The sequence below is a fragment of the Rhinatrema bivittatum genome, chromosome 15 (genome assembly GCF_901001135.1).
Source record: "Rhinatrema bivittatum chromosome 15, aRhiBiv1.1, whole genome shotgun sequence".
NCBI classification, from domain to species: Eukaryota; Metazoa; Chordata; class Amphibia; order Gymnophiona; family Rhinatrematidae; genus Rhinatrema; species Rhinatrema bivittatum.
Window position 1 is genome coordinate 75,795,290 of NC_042629.1, and position 20,005 is coordinate 75,815,294.

Consider the following 20,005-nt stretch of genomic DNA (forward strand, 5'->3'; position numbering starts at 1 on the left):
TTGCCTTCTTTTCTTTGGGGTGATCTTAGTTACACCTGGGAAAATGTATTGCTTTCACGTTAACAAATGGCTCCTCCCTGTGTCTGAGCTATAACCCTAACACCTGGTCTCTGTCCGGCTCCAACACGAATTTCGCAGTCATGGTCGCAGGGGTGGTCCTGAACTCCCGAAAGGCAGTTACATCCAGACCAGCCAATGAAAGCGGAGAGGAGAGAGGCCCCCCTCAGATTTTGGCCTCTGATGTAGGAGATGAAAGGATCAAGAAATTGGAAGAGTTTCTGATGGACTTTTTTTTAATATTGGTAAAAGATATTTTTTAAACTTTAACATTGCACACACCTTATTGCATGTAGGGAAATTTATCAGATGCGGGCTCTTGTCTTGTCTTATATTAGTTACAGCAGTGGCGTGCACACAGGGCCTTTAGGGGATTGAGTGGGGGTTGTTTTGTTTTTTTTCAGCCGCACATCCGTGTAGTCAATAGACCCAGCAGCCTGTGACTGCCTGCAGGCTGCACCCCAGAGAGCCATTCAAAAGAAGGCTTGCAGTACACAGAGCAGGTGGAGGGCCTCATCGATGGGACTGGAGGCAGATCAGGTGCCCCCAGCAGGAGGTGCTTCCACCACCCACCCCGGCTGAACTGGGACTGGACCTCTTCGGACTCAGAGCCAAGGGCATGCAGCAGGAGGATAACTCAGGTGTGCTGGGTGCCAAAATGAGTGATGAGGGGAGAAGGGGCTGGGGAGCAAGACTGCTCAGGTTTGGGGGGGTCTGGGAGAGGAGGGGGGGGAGCTGAGGAACAAGACTAGTAAGGAATGGGGGGGTCTGGATGGGGAGAAGGACTGTGTGTGTGTGTGTGTGTGTGTGAGAGAGTCAGGGCACCCATGTGTTCAAGAGGTGGCACACCTGGGGGGGGGGGGGGGGGGCTGCTAGCAGCAGGAGAGGCTGCGGAGCCACTGCTGGATCCCAAATCATTGGTGGCCAAAGAAGAAGAAGAGAGGTCGCGGGCCACTAGCAGAGCCCAACCCGCCAGCGGCCAAATACCGGTGGGGCCATGGTGGAGCTCATGTCACCGTGGGCTGAAGAGGAGGCCGTGTGTGTCTGGGAGAGCCTGTGTGCAAGTGCGTGTGTCGCATAACGTGTCTGGGAGAGCCTGTGTGCGTGTGTCACATAACGTGTCTGGGAGAGCCTGTGTGCAAGTGCGTGTGTCACATAACGTGTCTGGGAGAGCCTGTGTGCAAGTGCGTCACATAACGTGTCTGGGAGAGCCTGTGTGCAAGTGCGTGTGTCACATAACGTGTCTGGGAGAGCCTGTGTGCGTGTGTCACATAACGTGTCTGGGAGAGCCTGTGTGCAAGTGCGTCACATAACGTGTCTGGGAGAGCCTGTGTGCAAGTGCGTGTGTCACATAACGTGTCTGGGAGAGCCTGTGTGCAAGGGCGTCACATAACGTGTCTGGGAGAGCCTGTGTGCAAGGGCGTCACATAACGTGTCTGGGAGAGCCTGTGTGCAAGTGCGTGTGTCACATAACGTGTCTGGGAGAGCCTGTGTGCGTGTGTCACATAACGTGTCTGGGAGAGCCTGTGTGCAAGTGCGTGTGTCACATAACGTGTCTGGGAGAGCCTGTGTGCAAGTGCGTCACATAACGTGTCTGGGAGAGCCTGTGTGCAAGTGCGTCACATAACGTGTCTGGGAGAGCCTGTGTGCAAGTGCATGTGTCACATAACGTGTCTGGGAGAGCCTGTGTGCGTGTGTCACATAACGTGTCGGGGAGAGCCTGTGTGCGTGTGTCACATAACGTGTCTGGGAGGGGGAGGGAAGGTACTACAGGTACGGACTGCCCAGCTGCCAGATTGCTCTCCAGCTCTGCCCTGCACTTCAGAGATTGTAAAGCAAATTAGAAATCGGTAGCTAACAACATTTTTTTTATTGCGTAGCAAGTACAGAATATTTGCCAGTCGAACCTGCTGGAGGTGTAGATATTTTTTCAGTTGCGTGGAAGGAAGGTAAAAGAGCAGCTGCAGGTGGAGAGGTGGAACGAGACACATGCAGCACTCTGCCTCCGTGAGCTCCTCCGTTATAAGCCAGCTCGATTCCCATCACGCAGGAAATAGAACGTGCAGGAAGCCTTTTTTTTTTTTTTGGTTCTCGGAACTAAAAAGCCTTTTTTTTTTTTTTCCAGTAAAAAAGGAATAACCGAACACTGCAAAAGGCGACTTCCTGCCAGGAGCGCTCTGTGGTGTGGGGAGCTGGCAGACGTGACTGCACCTTGCATGCACTTTTGCACAGGTTCTGCAGCGCTTGGCTCTGCCGCTGGTGGCGATCCTTCCTGCTCTTCACTCCTCAAAGTAGCGTTTTCAGCCTTTAGAGCTCATTCTGCTTTCTGCAGGCTCATTAGGGTAATTTCATTTTCTGCCTTGGTCATTCAGACGTGAAAACAGCAAGATGCACCTTCAAAGCACAACCCTGCCCCGTGCTGTCTGACGGAGAGAGGGAGGAGATTGCCAGAGTTGGCAGTGGTGTCCCCAGCAGGGCGACCCTCATGCCTCGCTCGCTCGGTTTCAGTCAGCGTCGGGATTAACCACTTGTTAAGGGGTCCCAGCTGGCTGAAACTAATTGCAGCGGATGCAGGGCTGTGCCTGTGGTTTCCTCTGTGGTGATGCTTCTGCTGAGCACACTACAGGATGGTTTTCTTCGTTACAATAGGACTTTTCTGGCTAGCCTTTCTCTTTATGCCTTGTGGTTATCTGATGCAAGCCACAAGGGAAAGCGTAAATTCTCTGCCTACTGGCACCCATCAGGGATACACCTTGCCAGGCGTCTCTCCTCCCTCCCTTCCATTCTGCAAGGGATCCTTGGTGCAGCAGAGAGCAAGATGCAGGCCCCTTGGAGCTATTTCAGAAGCTGTTTTCTGGATGACCAGAAGTCATTAAGGCCGGTGCTTGTCTCATCCTTCCTCCCACAAGGGAGAGTTATCTGAGCATCACGCCTAGCCCGAATAAGGTCATGCAGTAAGATCGTGAGCTCACCTGGCCAACAGCATGAGGCATTGGCGATGGGTTTTTGAAAGAAGCCTCCAATGGATAACTGACAGGGCAACTACTCAGCGTCGGATGATTGTGTGACCCTGGGATTATCTGAGGAACGATGTATCATGCATATTTCAGAGAGGGGGAGAGGGCGTGCTTAGGCCCAGCATCTACATTGTAAGATGAAAATAGGGACGTAGTGTGGAACCTGAGCAGGGATAGGAAGCTCTGCGCCTGGAATGCATCAAACAGGTTTGGTTTTCAAGATATTCACAATGAATTTGTCTGAGGTATATTTGCCTGCCCTGTATGCAGATATATTTCATGCATATTCATTGGGCATATCCTAAAAACCAGGCCTGTCTATGGCACTCCAGCAGCAGAGTTGTGTTCCCCCTGACCTAGAGGGTCAAATATGTGAATGAAGAGTCTTATGATGGAGGCACAGGGTCTGAGGTGTGTAGGAGCAACTCTTAGAGATGGAAAGAGTCACCTTCCTTCTTGAGGACGCATGACCTGCGGAGCGGAGTGATCCTGACACGCCACATATGGTAGAAACGAGCCGTCGCAGAGTCGTTGATTTTAGAGGCGCCGTTTTGGTTCTCTCGTCTGCCCCCTCACCTGTTGGGTCAGTGCATGAGCACTCCTTGGCTGATGGCTTTGAGGGCTCTTAAAAACCGAGTATATTTAGTTGGCGTGTGACTCTGCTTGGAGAGATTGCAGCATGTCTGGTGATAAGTCGGCTTTCTCTCTGTTTTGACGTCCAGCTCACGGTTGCTTGGTTCTCTGCTGAGTAACAAACATTGTGGTAGCAGTAGATACAGCCCTCGAGCTGGGACAGGCATTGCTTGGCCTCTGCTCTGACTCTGGCTCCAGAACCGGCGCCTCCGCAATGTTGGATACTCAGTCTGCAGAATTTAGCACAGGACACGAGGAGGGGCAGCGCTTCGTACATCACCAGACTGAGCCCCAAATGTACCCAGAAAAAGGAGGAGTCAGCTTTGCGCTCAGTTCCTCCTGATCTTTTGTGGTAGAGACTGAAAAGGAAGAGCCTTTATTTCGGGCTGAAATGCAGAAGGAAAGTAGATAAAGGTTTTGGTGAGCGCAGACCCCCTCGGATCACATTTCTCTTCTGAGATCCTCTCTTAAACTCAAAGCTAGCACTGGGGAAAGCAGAGGAGGAGACTGGGCCGCAGTGCCCCGAAGGTCAGCACGTGTGGCTGGGGTGGGCAGGCATTGCAGAGGATGCTCGGCCCACAGGCGCTCTCTGCTTTTTCTACTTCTAGCCTCATGGGTTAAGTGTTTTACATACATTTAATTTGGGGGGGGGGGGGGGGGGGTTGGGTGTGAATGGGAGTCTGCCTGGGGGGTGAAAACTTGTTGCCACTCCGATTCCAGGACAAGCTGAAGGTGACAGAAACTGAAAAGGTTTCAGGTATGGGAAGCGAGGGATTTTCCCCTTCTAGTTTTAATTATTGGCTGCCATCTTCTTGGCAGTGTTTGTTGTATTCTGATGGATTTAGTCTGATGTGAGAGGATTTTCCATTGCTTGTCGGGGTTTCCACGTCACTTTCTGCCCGCACGCTGCTCTCATTACTCTCAGGTTACATAGCAGGGGCGCTGTTTTGCTATTCTGTTAGGCTGCTGTAATGTTTGCTTTTCAGAGACGGTGCTTCCTGCTTGAGTCCGTTTTGCTGTGGGATTTTTACTACATTGTTGGCTGTCCAAGGGCCAAACCCACACCTATGTCGCGTTACAATAGGCTTTAGTACTGCAAGGCTTCCAAGTGTCGTCTTTTGCAGGGTTTTCTGGTTTGTAAGACCGCAGTTCATGTTTTTCTGTACAACAAACTGGTGCCAGCTACAAGGCCAAGCTGGCATCCATTTTATGGACCGGTAGGAGAGGAATTAGCACTTGGGGATCGTTCCTGCACAATTTAGACATTTTGGACCTGTGCATGGGGTAAAATAGGTTGGGGGGGAGTGTAATTGTCATAGCTTTGATTGCCAGAGGGAGCAGGGCTTTTTTTGGCAGTGAAAGGGGGATTGGGACAGAGCGTAGGACTGACAGTTTCTGCTGTCTGCTGAAATGACAGGAGTCGGATGGCACCTTATGGACTCAGCAGTTTATTAAAGCAGGAGCTTTCCAGGATCGTTTGCTTCGTCAGATGTATTGTGGCCCCTTTTATTCGGAGCCGGCGCTCTACTTCTGGCTGCTTCATCTTCCGAGTCCCATTAGCCTTGTTTTATTGCAACCTTTGCCTCTTCCTCTATGTTATGGTTAATGTTGTAAACCGATATGATCTGATCTGTATCATGAATGTCGGTATAAAAATACAATTTCACGTGCCCTGAATCAGCTGTGGCCCAGTGAAGCAGCCTGCTCTGGGTACAGACGGGGCGGTGTGTGAGCGCGCAGTCAGCCTGGTCTGGAAAGTTCCAGCTCGGTCAGAATCTGCCGCCCTGAGCCTGCCCGGGGATTTTACTTTACAGGAAATGCCTGCCCCGGCATTCCTAGTCCCGCTGCATGGGCTGGGCTCATGGTGATGGGGGCAGAAGATCCCACTGGATCGAACCAAGGACCTTCCACATGGCAGTGCATGGAGATCTGGAAAGCTCATGAGGAGGGCGAGGTTGCTGCATCGGTCCATGCACTGTGACAGGTACCTCCTGAGCCTTGAGCTCTTTGTTTCCCTCTGCAGGGTTGACAGGAACAAAGACCGAAGGATAAGCGCCAAAGAGCTGCAGAGATGGATCATGGAGAAAACGGAGGAACACTTCCAGGAAGCGGTGGAAGAGAATAAGATCCACTTCCGAGCCGTGGATCCCGACGGAGACGGTAGGCGGTTCCGATGGGCTCTGCCGTCGTGCGCTTGTTAGATTGCTCAGTATATCCTAGGCCCCAGGGCCTCTCCCTCAGTGGTGCCTGGGATTTTGCCCGCACCGCTGCTCCTCGTGCCTATGCACGCTCCTGAAGGTCACACTGGGGATCGGGTTAGGATGAAGCGTTGGATAGTCACTGTCAGTGGCTGTGATGACGCTCGCCGGGAATGCCAACAATGTGAAGGCCTCACAAAGCAAAAAAATCCTTGCAAAGTGTTAAGAGGGTGAAGAATGCAGGTTTGGGGAGAGGGAGGAAATCTGACTGTGCAAGCGGGAAGGGCTTTTAATGGTGGAATTTTCTCCTCCCCTCCTTTGCAGGCCACGTGTCCTGGGACGAGTATAAAATCAAGTTTCTAGCCAGCAAAGGCTTCAATGAGAAGGAGATTGCAGAGAAGGTGAAAAACAACGAGGAGCTGAAAATCGACGATGAGAGTGAGTAGCACGCAGGAGGGGAAGTGGGGCCGCTCTCGTGGGCCTGCGGGCACCAGGCCAGCTCCTGCACACAATAAACAATCCCTGACCCGAAACTCCATGGCCGCTTCAAAACCCAAATTATGTCACTTCAGTTTATATGAAAATAAGTTTCCATGTGCCCTCAGCTGCAGGCCGAATCTCAAGGTCGTGCCAGGACTTTGAAAATGAGGCAATAGCTAGCCATGAATTCAAAGCCAAAATTAGATGACCAATCCCTGCAGTACATTGCCAGACTCCTCGCGTTTCACGGAGTCTCTCAGCAATGACACACGCAGCTTGGTTTTCCCACTTGTCCTCTTTCTCTCAGCTCAATACAGTAAAGTGCGGCCGCGGTTACCCTGCTCCGAACCCACTTTCTACTCACTTTTCGGCCGCGTTAGTCCAACCTGCGATACACTATCCCCTTTAACCATTCTTACCGGGTAACCCCTTCCGCCCGCGGCATGTATATTAGATGTAAACGATCGAATTAGCTATTCCCTCCCATACAGTAACGCGCGCCCCGACTATCGCTTTTTTAACCTGCCGTAACCTGCTCATTTACCGCCTACCCCTCTCCCCTCCTCCCGAAGCAAGGCGCGGAAAGCAGCCTTGCTTCGGGAGGAGGGGAGAGAGGACTGGCAGCGTAAAGCAACGAAGCGACTTACTCTTCTTGCAGGCCCCCTCCGGAGACGCACATCGGCGGAGACGCACATCGGCTCCCCTGCCTCCTGGAGCTGCCGGCGAAGATGGATGCCTGCACGGGCGAAAGCGGCCCCTGTGCGTGCAATTGGGCTGCTCAAGGCGTGACGTCACGACGTTTGGCGTCACGGCATGTGACGTCACGTCTTGAGCGGCCCAATTGCATGCACAGGGGCCGCTTTCGCCCGTGCAGGCATCCATCTTCGCCGGCAGCTCCGGGAGGCAGGGGAGCCGATGTGCGTCTCCGGAGGGGGCCTGCAAGAAGAGTAAGTCGCTTCGTTGCTTTACGCTGCCAGTCCTCTCTCCCCTCCTCCCGAAGCAAGGCTGCTTTTCGCGCCTTGCTTCGGGAGGAGGGGAGAGAGGACTGGCAATCCCGAGCGTAGGAGAACCGTCCACTTCCTGGTACCTGACATTTGAAATGACAGATACCAGCGCGTCCGTGAAGCGTTAGGCCAGCGCACCCAGGATACTGTATAGCGCTCTATACAGTAAAATGGGTTGCGCGGGCCTAACGCTTCACGGACGCTTCTTGGACGCAGCTTGCATTTGCAAGCTATTTACATACAGTATCGAGCGGTAGGTGAGCCGGACTGTGCGTGCGGCAACCGCAAGTGCGCCTGGCACTAACGCAGCTCTTCCTACCGCTCTTTACGTATCGGCCTGTCTGTCTGCTTGTGCTTCTTATCGTGCTCGCTGCAGAAATTAGTCACGGAGGGAGAGGCTGCAGCGTTTCCTCTTTTTTTTTTTTTTTCCATTCCTCAAAAAAGCAACTAAAACTGCAAGTTGTGTTCCATTTTGTATAGATTGAGGTGTTTTCCCCAGTGCCGGAGGAATAGTGGCGCGCTGGTAAAAGAAAATGCTGATCAGTCAGGACTGATGCCACATCCCCCGGCCTATGTGATCAAGAGCTGCTCATGTAATAGAACAGGATTAATGCTTTCTGTGAGAGTGGGGGCTGCTGATAAATAATTGTACCGTGGATCTTTCAGTGGCAGAATCTTGCTATCCCTGAAAGCACTGCCGCCGTGTTCATGCCAGTCTGCCTGCCCACCCATAACAGGGTCCTTGCAGGTGGCAGCTGGCACAGGGCCTGAGGCAGGGTTAGGCTGGCAAGATTGTCTATTTATAGGAATAAGATTGTATGTGGGTGGGGGAAGCTGAGGTTGGGGGTTTGGGGTGAGAAATATTTAAACCTTACCGAGACAGGTGAGGAAATTCTGTCAGACTTCATCGACTACTGAAGCTGCTGTTCTGAAACTCGAATGTTGATCATGCTCAGAACCTTTTAGAAACCTTTCAACTCTCACATTTCGTCTGTCGCTCATCTAACAGCCGAAAGGAACAAACCAGTAAGCGAGCCACCGTTTTTACATTAATGCGAGCCTGATTTTCCATTCACAAGAGACACCTCGGAGCACTTTGGAAGGCTTCAGAACGTGTGTGAAACATCGCATCCCATACAGCAGCCGCCCAATTCTGTGACTCAGGAGGATCTTCACCTAAAGGGCACTCATTAAAATACCACTCAGACAATAATTGTCAGTGCACAGGTCTTTTGGTGCATATTGATAAGGGAGAGGTGATTAGTAATTTAATTTCAGCATATTGCAAAGCAACATAGTGCATGACAGCAAGTTAAGATGAAAAAGGTCTATGAAGTCTGCCAAGCAATTTTTTTTTTTAATTATTCTTATTCAAGTACTGAGACCCCCACACACACAGCTCTACCAATGCTCCTCACTCCTGCCCTGCAGCACCTCCTGCTATTCCAGTACTGAGACCCTCACACACAGCTCTGCCAATGCTCCTCACTCCTGCCCTGCAGCGCCTCCTGCTATTCCAGTACTGAGACCCTCACACACAGCTCTGCCAATGCTCCTCACTCCTGCCCTGCAGCGCCTCCTGCTATTTCAGTACTGAGACCCCACACACAGCTCTGCCAATGCTCCTCACTCCTGCCCTGCAGCACCCCCTGCTATTTCAGTACTGAGACCCCACACACAGCTCTGCTAATGCACCTCACTCCTGCCCTGCAGCACCCCCTGCTATTCCAGTACTGAGACCCCCACACACAGCTCTGCCAATGCTCCTCACTCCTGCCCTGCAGCGCCTCCTGCTATTCCAGTACTGAGACCCTCACACACACAGCTCTGCCAATGCTCCTCACTCCTGCCCTGCAGCACCCCCTGCTATTCCAGTACTGAGACCCCCACACACACAGCTCTGCCAATGCACCTCACTCCTGCCCTGCAGCACCCCCTGCTATTCCAGTACTGAGACCCCCACACACACAGCTCTGCCAATGCACCTCACTCCTGCCCTGCAGCACCCCTGCTATTCCAGTACTGAGACCCCACACACAGCTCTGCCAATGCTCCTCACTCCTGCCCTGCAGCGCCTCCTGCTATTCCAGTACTGAGACCCTCACACACACAGCTCTGCCAATGCACCTTGCTCCTGCCCTGCAGCACCCCCTGCTATTCCAGTACTGAGACCCTCACACACACAGCTCTGCCAATGCACCTCGCTCCTGCCCTGCAGCACCTCCTGCTATTCCAGTACTGAGACCCTCACACACAGCTCTGCCAATGCTCCTCACTCCTGCCCTGCAGCACCCCCTGCTATTCCAGTACTGAGACCCTCACACACACAGCTCTGCCAATGCACCTTGCTCCTGCCCTGCAGCACCCCCTGCTATTCCAGTACTGAGACCCCCCCACACAGCTCTGCCAATGCTCCTCACTCCTGCCCTGCAGCACCCCCCTGCTATTCCAGTACTGAGACCCCCCCACACAGCTCTGCCAATGCTCCTCACTCCTGCCCTGCAGCACCCCCTGCTATTCCAGTACTGAGACCCTCACACACACAGCTCTGCCAATGCACCTCCCTCCTGCCCTGCAGCACCCCCTGCTATTCCAGTACTGAGACCCCACACACAGCTCTGCCCATGCACCTCCCTCCTGCCCTGCAGCACCCCCTGCTATTCCAGTACTGAGACCCCACACATAGCTCTGCCAATGCACCTCACTCCTGCCCTGCAGCACCCCCTGCTATTCCAGTACTGAGACCCTCACACAGCTCTGCCAATGCACCTCACTCCTGCCCTGCAGCACCCCCTGCTATTCCAGTACTGAGACCCCCACACACACAGCTCTGCCAATGCACCTCACTCCTGCCCTGCAGCACCCCCTGCTATTCCAGTACTGAGACCCCCACACACACAGCTCTGCCAATGCACCTCCCTCCTACCCTGCAGCACCCCCTGCTATTCTAGTACTGAGACCCTCACACACAGCTCTGCCAATGCTCCTCACTCCTGCCCTGCAGCACCCCCTGCTATTCCAGTACTGAGACCCTCACACACACAGCTCTGCAAATGCTCCTCACTCCTGCCCTGCAGCACCCCCTGCTATTCCAGTACTGAGACCCCCACACACAGCTCTGCCAATGCACCTCACTCCTGCCCTGCAGCACCCTCTGCTATTATTGTTATGGTAGCTTAATAGTCTTCCTGCTAGGTTGTGCATGCGAGAACATCTGAAACCTCGCTGTCCCCGCATAGTACAAAATGCCGAATCAGCCAGGCCCATGCACTAAAAATATTTGCGGTGTCTGCGTATTGCAGAGATGGGGGTGAAGGCCAGACTTTCCAGCGTTAGGCAAATTTCACATACAGAGAAAATGAGAGGGCAAGAGAGAGGAGACTTGCTGGGCACGTTTGGTTTTTCACATTTGGACAGTGTCTTGGAGGCTGTGCCTATTGGTGTGGAAGGACAGTACCAGGCCCTTTCCTAGCGTGTAGCCAGATGGACTCAGGACCAATGGGTTATGTGCTCCCCTGCCAGCAGATGGAGTCAGAGTCAGGTTTCAAAGCTGACGTCACCCTAGATACATCCCTGCAGTGACCTCAGCCCTTCAGTATCTCCATCTCCTAGCAGATGTGGATTGTGCCTTCCCTATCCAGGATCGCACTACTCTTTAGAACATAAGAACACATGCCATACTGGGTCAGACCAAGGGTCCATCAAGCCCAACATCCTGTTTCCAACAGGGGCCAATCCAGGCCATAAGAACCTGGCAAGTACCCAAAAACTAAGAAGATCCCATGTTACTGATGCAATTAATAGCAGATGCTATTCCCTAAGTAAACTTGATTAATAGCAGGTAATGGACTTCTCCTCCAAGAACTTATCCAAACCTTTTTTAAGCACAGTTACACTGACTGCACTAACCACATCCTCTGGCAACAAATTCCAGAGTTTAATTGTGCGTTCTAGACCTCTCATGATTTTACCTTTAAATTGGAGAAAGATTGAGCCCCGCTCTCCTGTGGTGATACCTAAAGGTCCCTCCCCAGTGATTTCCGAGATCCCTCAGAGGTTCCCGGTGTGGGTGCAGCCCCTTTAAGTGCAATCCTTGATAATAAAATGATTGATTATTTCTGGAAGGCCATCTGTGCATTTCATTTTGGGACACCAAAAAAAACAAAACATTAGCAAAGAGAAGGAAGTGAGTATATCCTAAAAGTTGTAGGTTTCTTTAAAAAAATATATATTTTAGGGAGCACGTGTGGCCATGGATTAATTCTTACAAGGAATCTAACTTAGTCGTGCAATAGAGTTTTCTTTTAAACAGTTTTAAATGGAAGTGATTGGAGACGCAGGCTGGGATTGAAACTCTGTACAATATGTGGGCTTTAACGCTCTGCCGAGCAGGGGTAATGCAGAAACTGTGTGTGAGATGCAGGAAACCTGTTCATGCTCTCTCTCTCTCTCTCTGCAGCCCAGGAAGTGCTGGATAACCTGAAGGATCGCTGGTTCCAGGCAGACAGTCCTCCTGCTGACCAGCTGCTGAATGAACAGGAATTCCTGGCTTTCCTTCATCCCGAGCACAGCAGGGGCATGCTGAAGTTTATGGTCAAAGAGATTGTGCGAGATCTAGGTACACAGCATCTATTGTCTCCCTGAAAGGGATTGAAGCTGCAGAACTGAGTCTTGTGCTAATCTCTGAATTAATGTAACCAGCAGGAGACAGCAGTGCCTCAACTCTCCTCCTGTCCCTGCCCATGCTTGTGGCTTCAGTAGACGTCTCTGGTACACCAAAGCCCCTGGACTCCCGAGACCTCTAGGGGTCTGATGGCAAACAGCACAGCAGTACTTCCAGAGCCCGCATGCTCATTCTGAATTATAAAATTAGCAGCTTTATTATGTTAAAAACCTTTTATTAGTCACTAGATTTAAGAAGCAATATAGCAGCTTTTCAGTTGTGTGCCTGAGACCCATTTCTTTAATTACTTCATAGAAACATGATGGCAGGAAAAGACCGGATGGCCCATCCGACTGATTTACCAAGCCCTTAGAGATCCTCTGGATTTATCTCAGGCTTCCTTGAATTCAGACACCGCTTTTGTCCCCACCACCTCCACTGGGAGGCTGTTTCATGCATCTATTCTGTAAGGAAGTATTTCCTAAGATTACTTCAAGTCGACCCCCTTTCACCCTCATCCCATGACCCCTTGTTCTAGAGCCTCCTGTGCATGGAAACCTCTGAGATATCCGACTGTCTCTCTCATATCTCCCCTATCTCACCTTTCCTCCAGGGTGTACAAGTTTAGATCTTTAAGTCTCTCCCCATCTGCTTTAGACTGAAGACCACCGCCCATTTTAGCAGCCTCCCCCTCTGGACCAGCTCCATCCTGTTTCTATCCTTTTGAAGGTGCAGGCTCCAGAATTGTACTCAGTAATCCCAGTGAGGTCTCACCAGGGACCTGTACAGGGGCAGCATCTCCTCCCTTTCTCTGCTGACCAGTCCTCTCTCTATGCAGCCAAGCAGCTTTCTGGCTTTTACCACCTATTTGGCCACCTTCAGATCATCAGATGCAGTCACCCCCAGATCCTGCTCTTCCTTTGTGCTTAGAATAATTTCACCTCCAATACTGCACCTTCCCTTGGGTTTTTACATCCTAAATGCATTATTCTGCACTTTCTAGCATTAAATCTTAGCTGCCAGAGCTTAGACCATTCCTTGAGCATCATCACTAGATCCCTCCTCGTGTTTTCCACACCTTCCTGGCTATCCACCCTGATCGGCAAAAAGACAAACCTGTTCCGACAATCCTTCTGTTAATGTCGCTCACAAAAATGTTGAAAAGAACCACTAGTAACAGCCCCCTCCTCCGAGGAAACGGCATTTACCACTCCCCTTTCTCACCTCCCACTCAGCCAGTTTCTAGCCCTTTACTTTAGGGCTCATACCAAGGGCGCACAATTTATTTATAAGTGTCCGGTGTGGAAGCGTCTCAGAGGCCTTACTGAGACCCAAGCACGTTACGTCTCGCGCTCTCTCTGCTCACCCAATGAAAGAACTTGATCAGATCCGTCTGACGAGATTCAGCGCTGGTAAAACCGAGCTGCCTGGGATCCTGCAATCCATTGGACTCCTCTGTTTTAGCAGCGATTGCATTAGTTTGCTCACCACAGGGGTCAGACTGACCGGCCTGCAGCTCCCAGCCTCCTCCTTACGTCCACTTTCATGCACAGGAACCACATCCGCCCTTCCCAGTCCTCCGGGTCTGCTCCAGACTCTAAGGAAGGATTGAAAAGGTCACCAGCGGAGCTGCCAGGGCATCTCTGAGCTCCCTTAGTACCCTCGGACGTATCCCATCCGGCCCCATCTCCTTATCTACTTTACGCTTGGCTCGCTCCTCACAAACTCACTGTTCTGAAAATCCACTGAGGTTTCCCTCACTTCCAATCCTATTTGTGTTCTTCTTATGTGGTCCTGCTCCAGGCCCTCCACAGTGAACACTGAACAGAAATATTTGTTGAGCAATTTTGCTTTTTCCTCATCAGCCTCAACATAATCCTCCCCTTCACCTCTGAGGCTCACACTGCCACTTTTGCACTTCCTTCTATCACTAACATAAAAGAGAAACTCTCATCCCCCTGTTTTACTGTATTTGCTCTGTTTGAAGTTTTGCATTCCTGACTACTTTCCCAGCTTCTCTTAGCTTTTCCAGATACTGCGTCTGACTTCCTCTTTCTGCCATCCCTTGGAGTTTGAGCGATAACCTTTTCTCCCTTATCTTTTCAGCTGCTACTTTAGAAAACCATTGCGGCCTCATTTACCTCTTCCTTTTATTTACTTTCCTAAGAAAAAGATGAGTTGCCCTTCTTTATATTATTTATTTAAAATCTTTTCTGTACCGTCGTTTAGTAATGCAGCATCACAGCGGTTTACAGAGAGGCACGTATATTTATATTTGCTTAAAATCTCCTTTTAGTTTTGCCCACTGCCCTTCTACTTCCCCTAGATTTTCCCATCCAGCTAACGACTCCATGAGGTGCTCCCCTGTTTTGATAAAGTTACTTTTCCTGAACTCTAGGACCCTCGCCTTGGAATGAACCTTCATCTCTTGCATCCTAATAGTGAACCACACCATCAGAAATACTGTCCCTGTTGGTAAGCACCAGGTCCAGCATCGCCCGCTCCCATGTGGGTGCCATTGCCAGGTGACAGAACAGGATCTCCCTGCTTCTAGAAGTCACCACAGCTGTGACATCCCAATCAACACCTGGAAGATTAAAATCCCCTACCAGCAGCACCTCCCCTTTTCACAGTGATCCTGTGAATTTCCTCAGTCTGTGATGGAGGGCTCTATATCACCCCAATATAAACAGATGTTCCAGTCCCTCTTTCCAGATGAAGCTACAGTGCTGCCTCCTTACCTTGTAAGCCCAGCAATGCTGCTGCTTTAATACTGTCCTTTTATACATAACTAGCCGTTAAGCCCGTAACAACGGGCTCGGTCCGTTTCCTTCCCACTCCCTCCCCCTCATTCTCCCTCCCTCTCACCCCCTCTCTCACCTCCCTCCCTCACCTCCCTTCCTCTCACACCTCCCTCCCCCTCTCTCACCTCCCCTCTCTCTCACCTCCCCTCTCTCTCACCTCCCTCTCTCTCTCTCACCTCCCCCTCTCTCTCTCACCTCCCCCTCTCTCTCTCTCTCTCACCTTCCCTCTCACCACCTTCTCCTCCCGCTCCTGCCGGCAGATCTCAGGGGGGGGGGGGGGTGTCACTCCCGCGCGCGGCGCTGCTTCTCCTGCCGCTCCTGCCGGCAGATCTCGGGGGGGGGGGGGGGGGGGGGTTGTCACTCGCGCACAGCGGCGCTGCTTCTCCTGCCGCTCCTGCCGGCAGATCTCAGGGGGGGGGGGGGTCACTCCCGCGAGCGGCGCTGCTTCTCCTGCCGCTCCTGCCGGCAGATCTCGGGGGGGGGGGGTTGTCACTCGCGCACAGCGGCGCTGCTTCTCCTGCCGGCAGATCTCGGGGGGGGGGGGTGTCACTCACGCGCGGCGGCGCTGCTTCTCCTGCCGGCAGATCTCGGAGGGGGGTGTCACTCGCGCGCGGCGCCTCTGCTCCTCCCGCCGCTCCTGCAGCCCCACCGCCATGTTTTTTGTTTCGGGCACGCACGGCTCTGACCAACGTGCTGGCCCGCACATGCGCGGTAGAGCTGCTCTCTACTGCGCATTTGCGGGGCGTCGGTCAGAGACCATTTATAAGGTAGATACCAAGCTTCCTGCCTTCCTGAAGCGATCGTAGCCGAGTATAACTAGATCTCCCAGTCATGGTTTTCCATGCACCAGGTCTCTATATCTAAGTCAGCTTCTTCCATGACTGCCTCTAGATCTGGGACTATTCCCCATACTGTGAGCATTATTGCCTTTTCCCCCACACCTGTTGATGAGCCAAAGAACAGCATTGGAAGTAGATCTGGAGCATCTGATTAAATGGTTGATGTCTTATTTTTTCCTGTGACTTTTTTCGCAGGCATGAAATGGTAGGGCTCCCTTCCCCCCTGTAGAAGATGCTGAGCAGGCCTACATGCAGTGAAGTCTCTCTAGCAGTTGACACTCTGGCTTTCTTATCTCCCGCTGCTGGCTTTGCAGATCAGGATGGGGACAAGAAGCTGATGCTGTCCGAGTTTATCTCTCTGCCTGTGGGCACCGTGGAGAACCAGCAGGCCCAAGAGATTGATGATGACTGGGTGAGAGATAGGAAGAAGGAGTTTGAAGACGTGATTGATGCAAATCATGATGGGATTGTAACCATGGAGGAGCTGGAGGTTGGTCTTGGTGATGGAGTGGATTTGTACTCATGTGTCCTTGAGGATTCTAAGGGATCTGGAGCGAGATCCCTACACTAACACACAAAGTATTACCCTCCTGCATCTGTCTTCTCACTTTATAGTGCGAGAAAGACGTGAGCGGGTCTGCTGATGTGCAGAGGCAGTATTTCCTTTTCAGAATCCTGCTTGGGCTTCTGGCTCTTGAGGACTGATTTCCATGCTAAAGACCCATTTTCATGTCATCTGTTGTAGGAGTACATGGACCCCATGAATGAACACAACGCCCTGAATGAAGCAAAGCAGATGATTGCTGTGGCAGATGAGAACCAGAATCATGAGCTGGAGCTAGAAGAGATCCTCAAGTACAGCGAGTACTTCACAGGCAGCAAGCTGATGGACTATGCCCGCAACGTGCACGAGGAGTTCTGAGCTCCTCGGGGGCAAGGCTGCTACTCATCATGTCTGTATAAATCATATGTTTTGGGGGTGCAGGTAGCGTCTGTGCAGAATCTTTAATGGGCGACAGCAATGATCATGTCTCCTTAGTCTGCCTTGCAGCAGATGGAGGGGACGACCCAGGGCGTGAGAAGTTACCCAGTGCCAGCTGCTTGCACGCTGCATTTATATATATATAATATATATATATATATAGAGGGAGATTGAAAGTAATATAGATTTAGACGATATTAAAAGAGGAGAGCCAGAGCAGCGATTCTCTCTGCAGGCAGTATTCTTGGATTATGCTGGGTTGCAGCTGCCCCTAGTGAAGATTTTTGTGGCTTGAAGACTCCCAGGTAAGAGAAGGGGGTGCAAACTGCAGCCACTGCCCGAATGGATTTGGAAATCAGTACCCTAGTGCCAACCTTATCTGTAATTTCTAAGCATTGAAAATGTGCTCTCTGGAGGGGCCGGTGTTTCTTTTCTGTGTTGGTTTTGATTTGTATTCTGTGTCTGCATCCCTCCAAATGAACTCTGGGGTTATTGTATTGTAAATACAGGCATTTCCTCTGCTTTTTTTTAACCTGATTCTCTTCCCTTTTATTTCTCCTCACTGTGTCAAGGCAGAGGAAGGGCAGATCTGTGGGACAGGGAAGAGAATTTCTGTATGAGCAGTGTGCAAGCAAGTTTGAAGGCTTTGTTTACTGTTATTAGGGAGCTGGTGTACAAGTTATGGATCTTTGCTTTCTATGAACAGGTCCAGCTCTTCCCCATGTCGCTCTGTCCCAGGTCCCCTCTCCTCTGCTCCCCACACCCACCTTAGCTTCCTGCCATGTCCCAGGTCCCCTCTCCTCTCCTCCCCACACCCACCTTAGCTTCCTGCCATGTCCCAGGTCCCCTCTCCTCTCCTCCCCACACCCACCTTAGCTTCCTGCCATGTCCCAGGTCCCCTCTCCTCTCCTCCCCACACCCACCTTAGCTTCCTGCCATGTCGCTCTGTCCCAGGTCCCCTCTCCTCTCCTCCCCACACCCACCTTAGCTTCCTTCCATGTCGCTCTGTCCCAGGTCCCCTCTCCTCTCCTCCCCACACCCACCTTAGCTTCCTGCCATGTTGCTCTGTCCCAGGTCCCCTCTCCTCTCCTCCCCACACCCACCTTAGCTTCCTGTAGCTGTTCTCTCCAGTCACTGGGCAGCTCGAGGGAGCGTGAAGGCTCTTGGGCTCGCTGAACTCATCACTGCAGTTGTATGATACTAGACAACGCGACACAACAAGCAGAAGGAATTTATCATGGTTCCTACTGCAAAGCCAAATCTTCAGCAGAAGCCTGGGACTGTGCAGGCTCCAGGAGCAGAAAGCTGCTGCCCTTGGATGCAGCGTGCAATCCGTTCTGTACACTTCCTGTTAACACTGCCTGACTGGTTTTTCTTCTTTACACTCTCCTGCTCTTCCAGGCATATCCCTTATGGGGCCTGTGACAGAAATTAGAGCGCCTGTCATCACATCCCTATTCCTAAACGGTGCTGGGTGAAATTTAGGGCTTATCATTCCTTAAGAGAACTCATTAAATTGTGCATTAACTCTGCACAGGCAGAACGGGCTTTGGTCTGTGTGCCGGACGTGTGCAGTGAGTTTCACAGTAAGGCCCAGCTATCTGTAACAAAACTCAATGCTACGATCATGACCTTTCCAAGAACGGCTCAGTTGGGATCATGAGATTTTTAGGGGACAGTAGCGATGTTGAACAACTATTAAAGATGCCATGGCTGAGAGTTTACCACCTTGCGAGGGTTACAACCTACCAAGAATGACAGTCAAACGTTTTGCAGGTATTGGTAAAAGTCCTGCTGGTCAAATTTCAGATTTTCGTTAAAAGTGCTAGGTGCCACTGCAGTCACTAAATATTTGAAATGGATTTGATTTGGTATAGAAGCCGGGACGAGTTTATAGAAAGATAGGGCAGGGCCATATAACCTAGTAATGACGGCAGAAAAAGACCAAATGGTCCATCCAGTCTACCCAGCAAGTTTCGTATGGTAGCAACTGCTGCTCCATGCAGGTTACTTTTACTTCCCCTGCAGATAATTTTAAGGAAGGAAAATTTGAACGATAAAACTCATTGACAGGAACAGACCTCAAAATGTGCATCTGAAGAATCCATTCCTGAGATAAATAATACATTTACTCCTATTCTTAGAAGTTGTGCTCTTGGTTTTATTACCCTAAGGAGCTCATTTTAAAAAGGATGTACACACTTAATGCTGGGTTTTATGCACGTAAATGGGCTTTTGAAAATTGCTAGAATGGTATCGCCTTTGAAAACGACCTTCCTGGGATATTGTGCAACAGGAGGGAAGGTGGATTATGAGGAGAGGAGAGGACTGATGGGCAGTGAGCTTAGTGTGAACCGATGGGAAGAGAATTCAGCAATCCATTAACATTTCCAAACTCATAGAGTCTGCACTAGGCAGAAGCAAACTAAGCAACTGACGCCCAGGCTCGCTTGTTATTTTCACCATCCCCCTTGCTCGTAAAGCTGCTGAACTGTCTGCTCTGTATCTGACTCGTACCCTCCCCCTACATGGGAACTTATATCACTTGTACTGGAATCCTTAAAGTTTGAGTCATTTGCTTTAAAAAGCCACAAGGATCATATTCTTGCTGATGCTGGTTACAGTCAATTCATAAAATTTAGAAATGATCCTGCTCACTGTTAATCTTCTCAGCCCATGTAACTTCCTTGCTGGGAGTGCCCTGGAGAGCCCGACTGTTAACCAGACAGGTTGTCTTAACTCTGACAATTGCGATAACTTCAAGAGTTTTCCCCCAGAAATGAACCACTGGCAAAACTGAAGCCAGAGCTGTTCTGGGCCCTGGTCCGTGCATTAGGCATGAATGAACGTGATGCATTGTCTGGTCAGGGCCGGCCTCTGCCTGTGGGAGAGAGTTTGTAGCCTGAGGATCCGCCGCTGCACCGCCAGGGCACCCAGCCCGCTGCGAGAAGGAAGATGACTTCTCCATGATCTCTCTTAGCTGGAAAACTTACCCCTTCTCATGTAATTTAGCCAATAGAGATTGTAGGCCACTTTAGCCTTTTTTTTATTGCTATTTTTAAACCAGTTTGTAATCCACGAAAGGACATCGCCTCCTATCCCAGGACTTTTTAGTTTCCTTAGAAGCCTCTCATGAGGGACTTTGGATTTTCAGAAGGCGTTTGACAAAGTCCCTCATGAGAGGCTTCTAAGGAAACTAAAAAGTCCTGGGATAGGAGGCGATGTCCTTTCGTGGATTACAAACTGGTTAAAAGGCAGGAAACAGAGAGTAGGATTAAATGGTCAATTTTCTCAGTGGAAGGGAGTGGACAGTGGAGTGCCTCAGGGA

General features: G+C 51.1%; 2 protein-coding genes across 3 annotated transcripts in view; one reads left to right on the top strand and one right to left on the bottom strand.

The window, feature by feature from the left end:
- Positions 1–17,214, top strand: part of SDF4 (stromal cell derived factor 4) — a 32,350-nt gene extending 15,136 nt beyond the window's left edge. Inside the window, exons 3-7 of the mRNA XM_029578089.1 lie at positions 5,731–5,867; positions 6,230–6,343; positions 11,849–12,007; positions 16,010–16,185; positions 16,441–17,214. Of these exons, the coding sequence (XP_029433949.1) occupies positions 5,731–5,867; positions 6,230–6,343; positions 11,849–12,007; positions 16,010–16,185; positions 16,441–16,617 (763 nt within the window). The 3' untranslated portion in view covers positions 16,618–17,214. The remainder of the gene's footprint in view (positions 1–5,730; positions 5,868–6,229; positions 6,344–11,848; positions 12,008–16,009; positions 16,186–16,440) is intronic.
- Positions 1–20,005, bottom strand: part of TTLL10 (tubulin tyrosine ligase like 10) — a 307,814-nt gene that overhangs the window by 6,638 nt on the left and 281,171 nt on the right. Inside the window, exon 19 of one of the 2 annotated variants that reach the window (XR_003852781.1) lies at positions 13,165–13,649. The exons of the other annotated variant lie outside the window; for it this stretch is intronic. The gene's annotated coding sequence lies outside the window, so the exon portion shown is untranslated. Of the gene's footprint in view, positions 1–13,164; positions 13,650–20,005 lie in introns of those variants that run through there. 2 annotated transcript variants of the gene reach the window in all.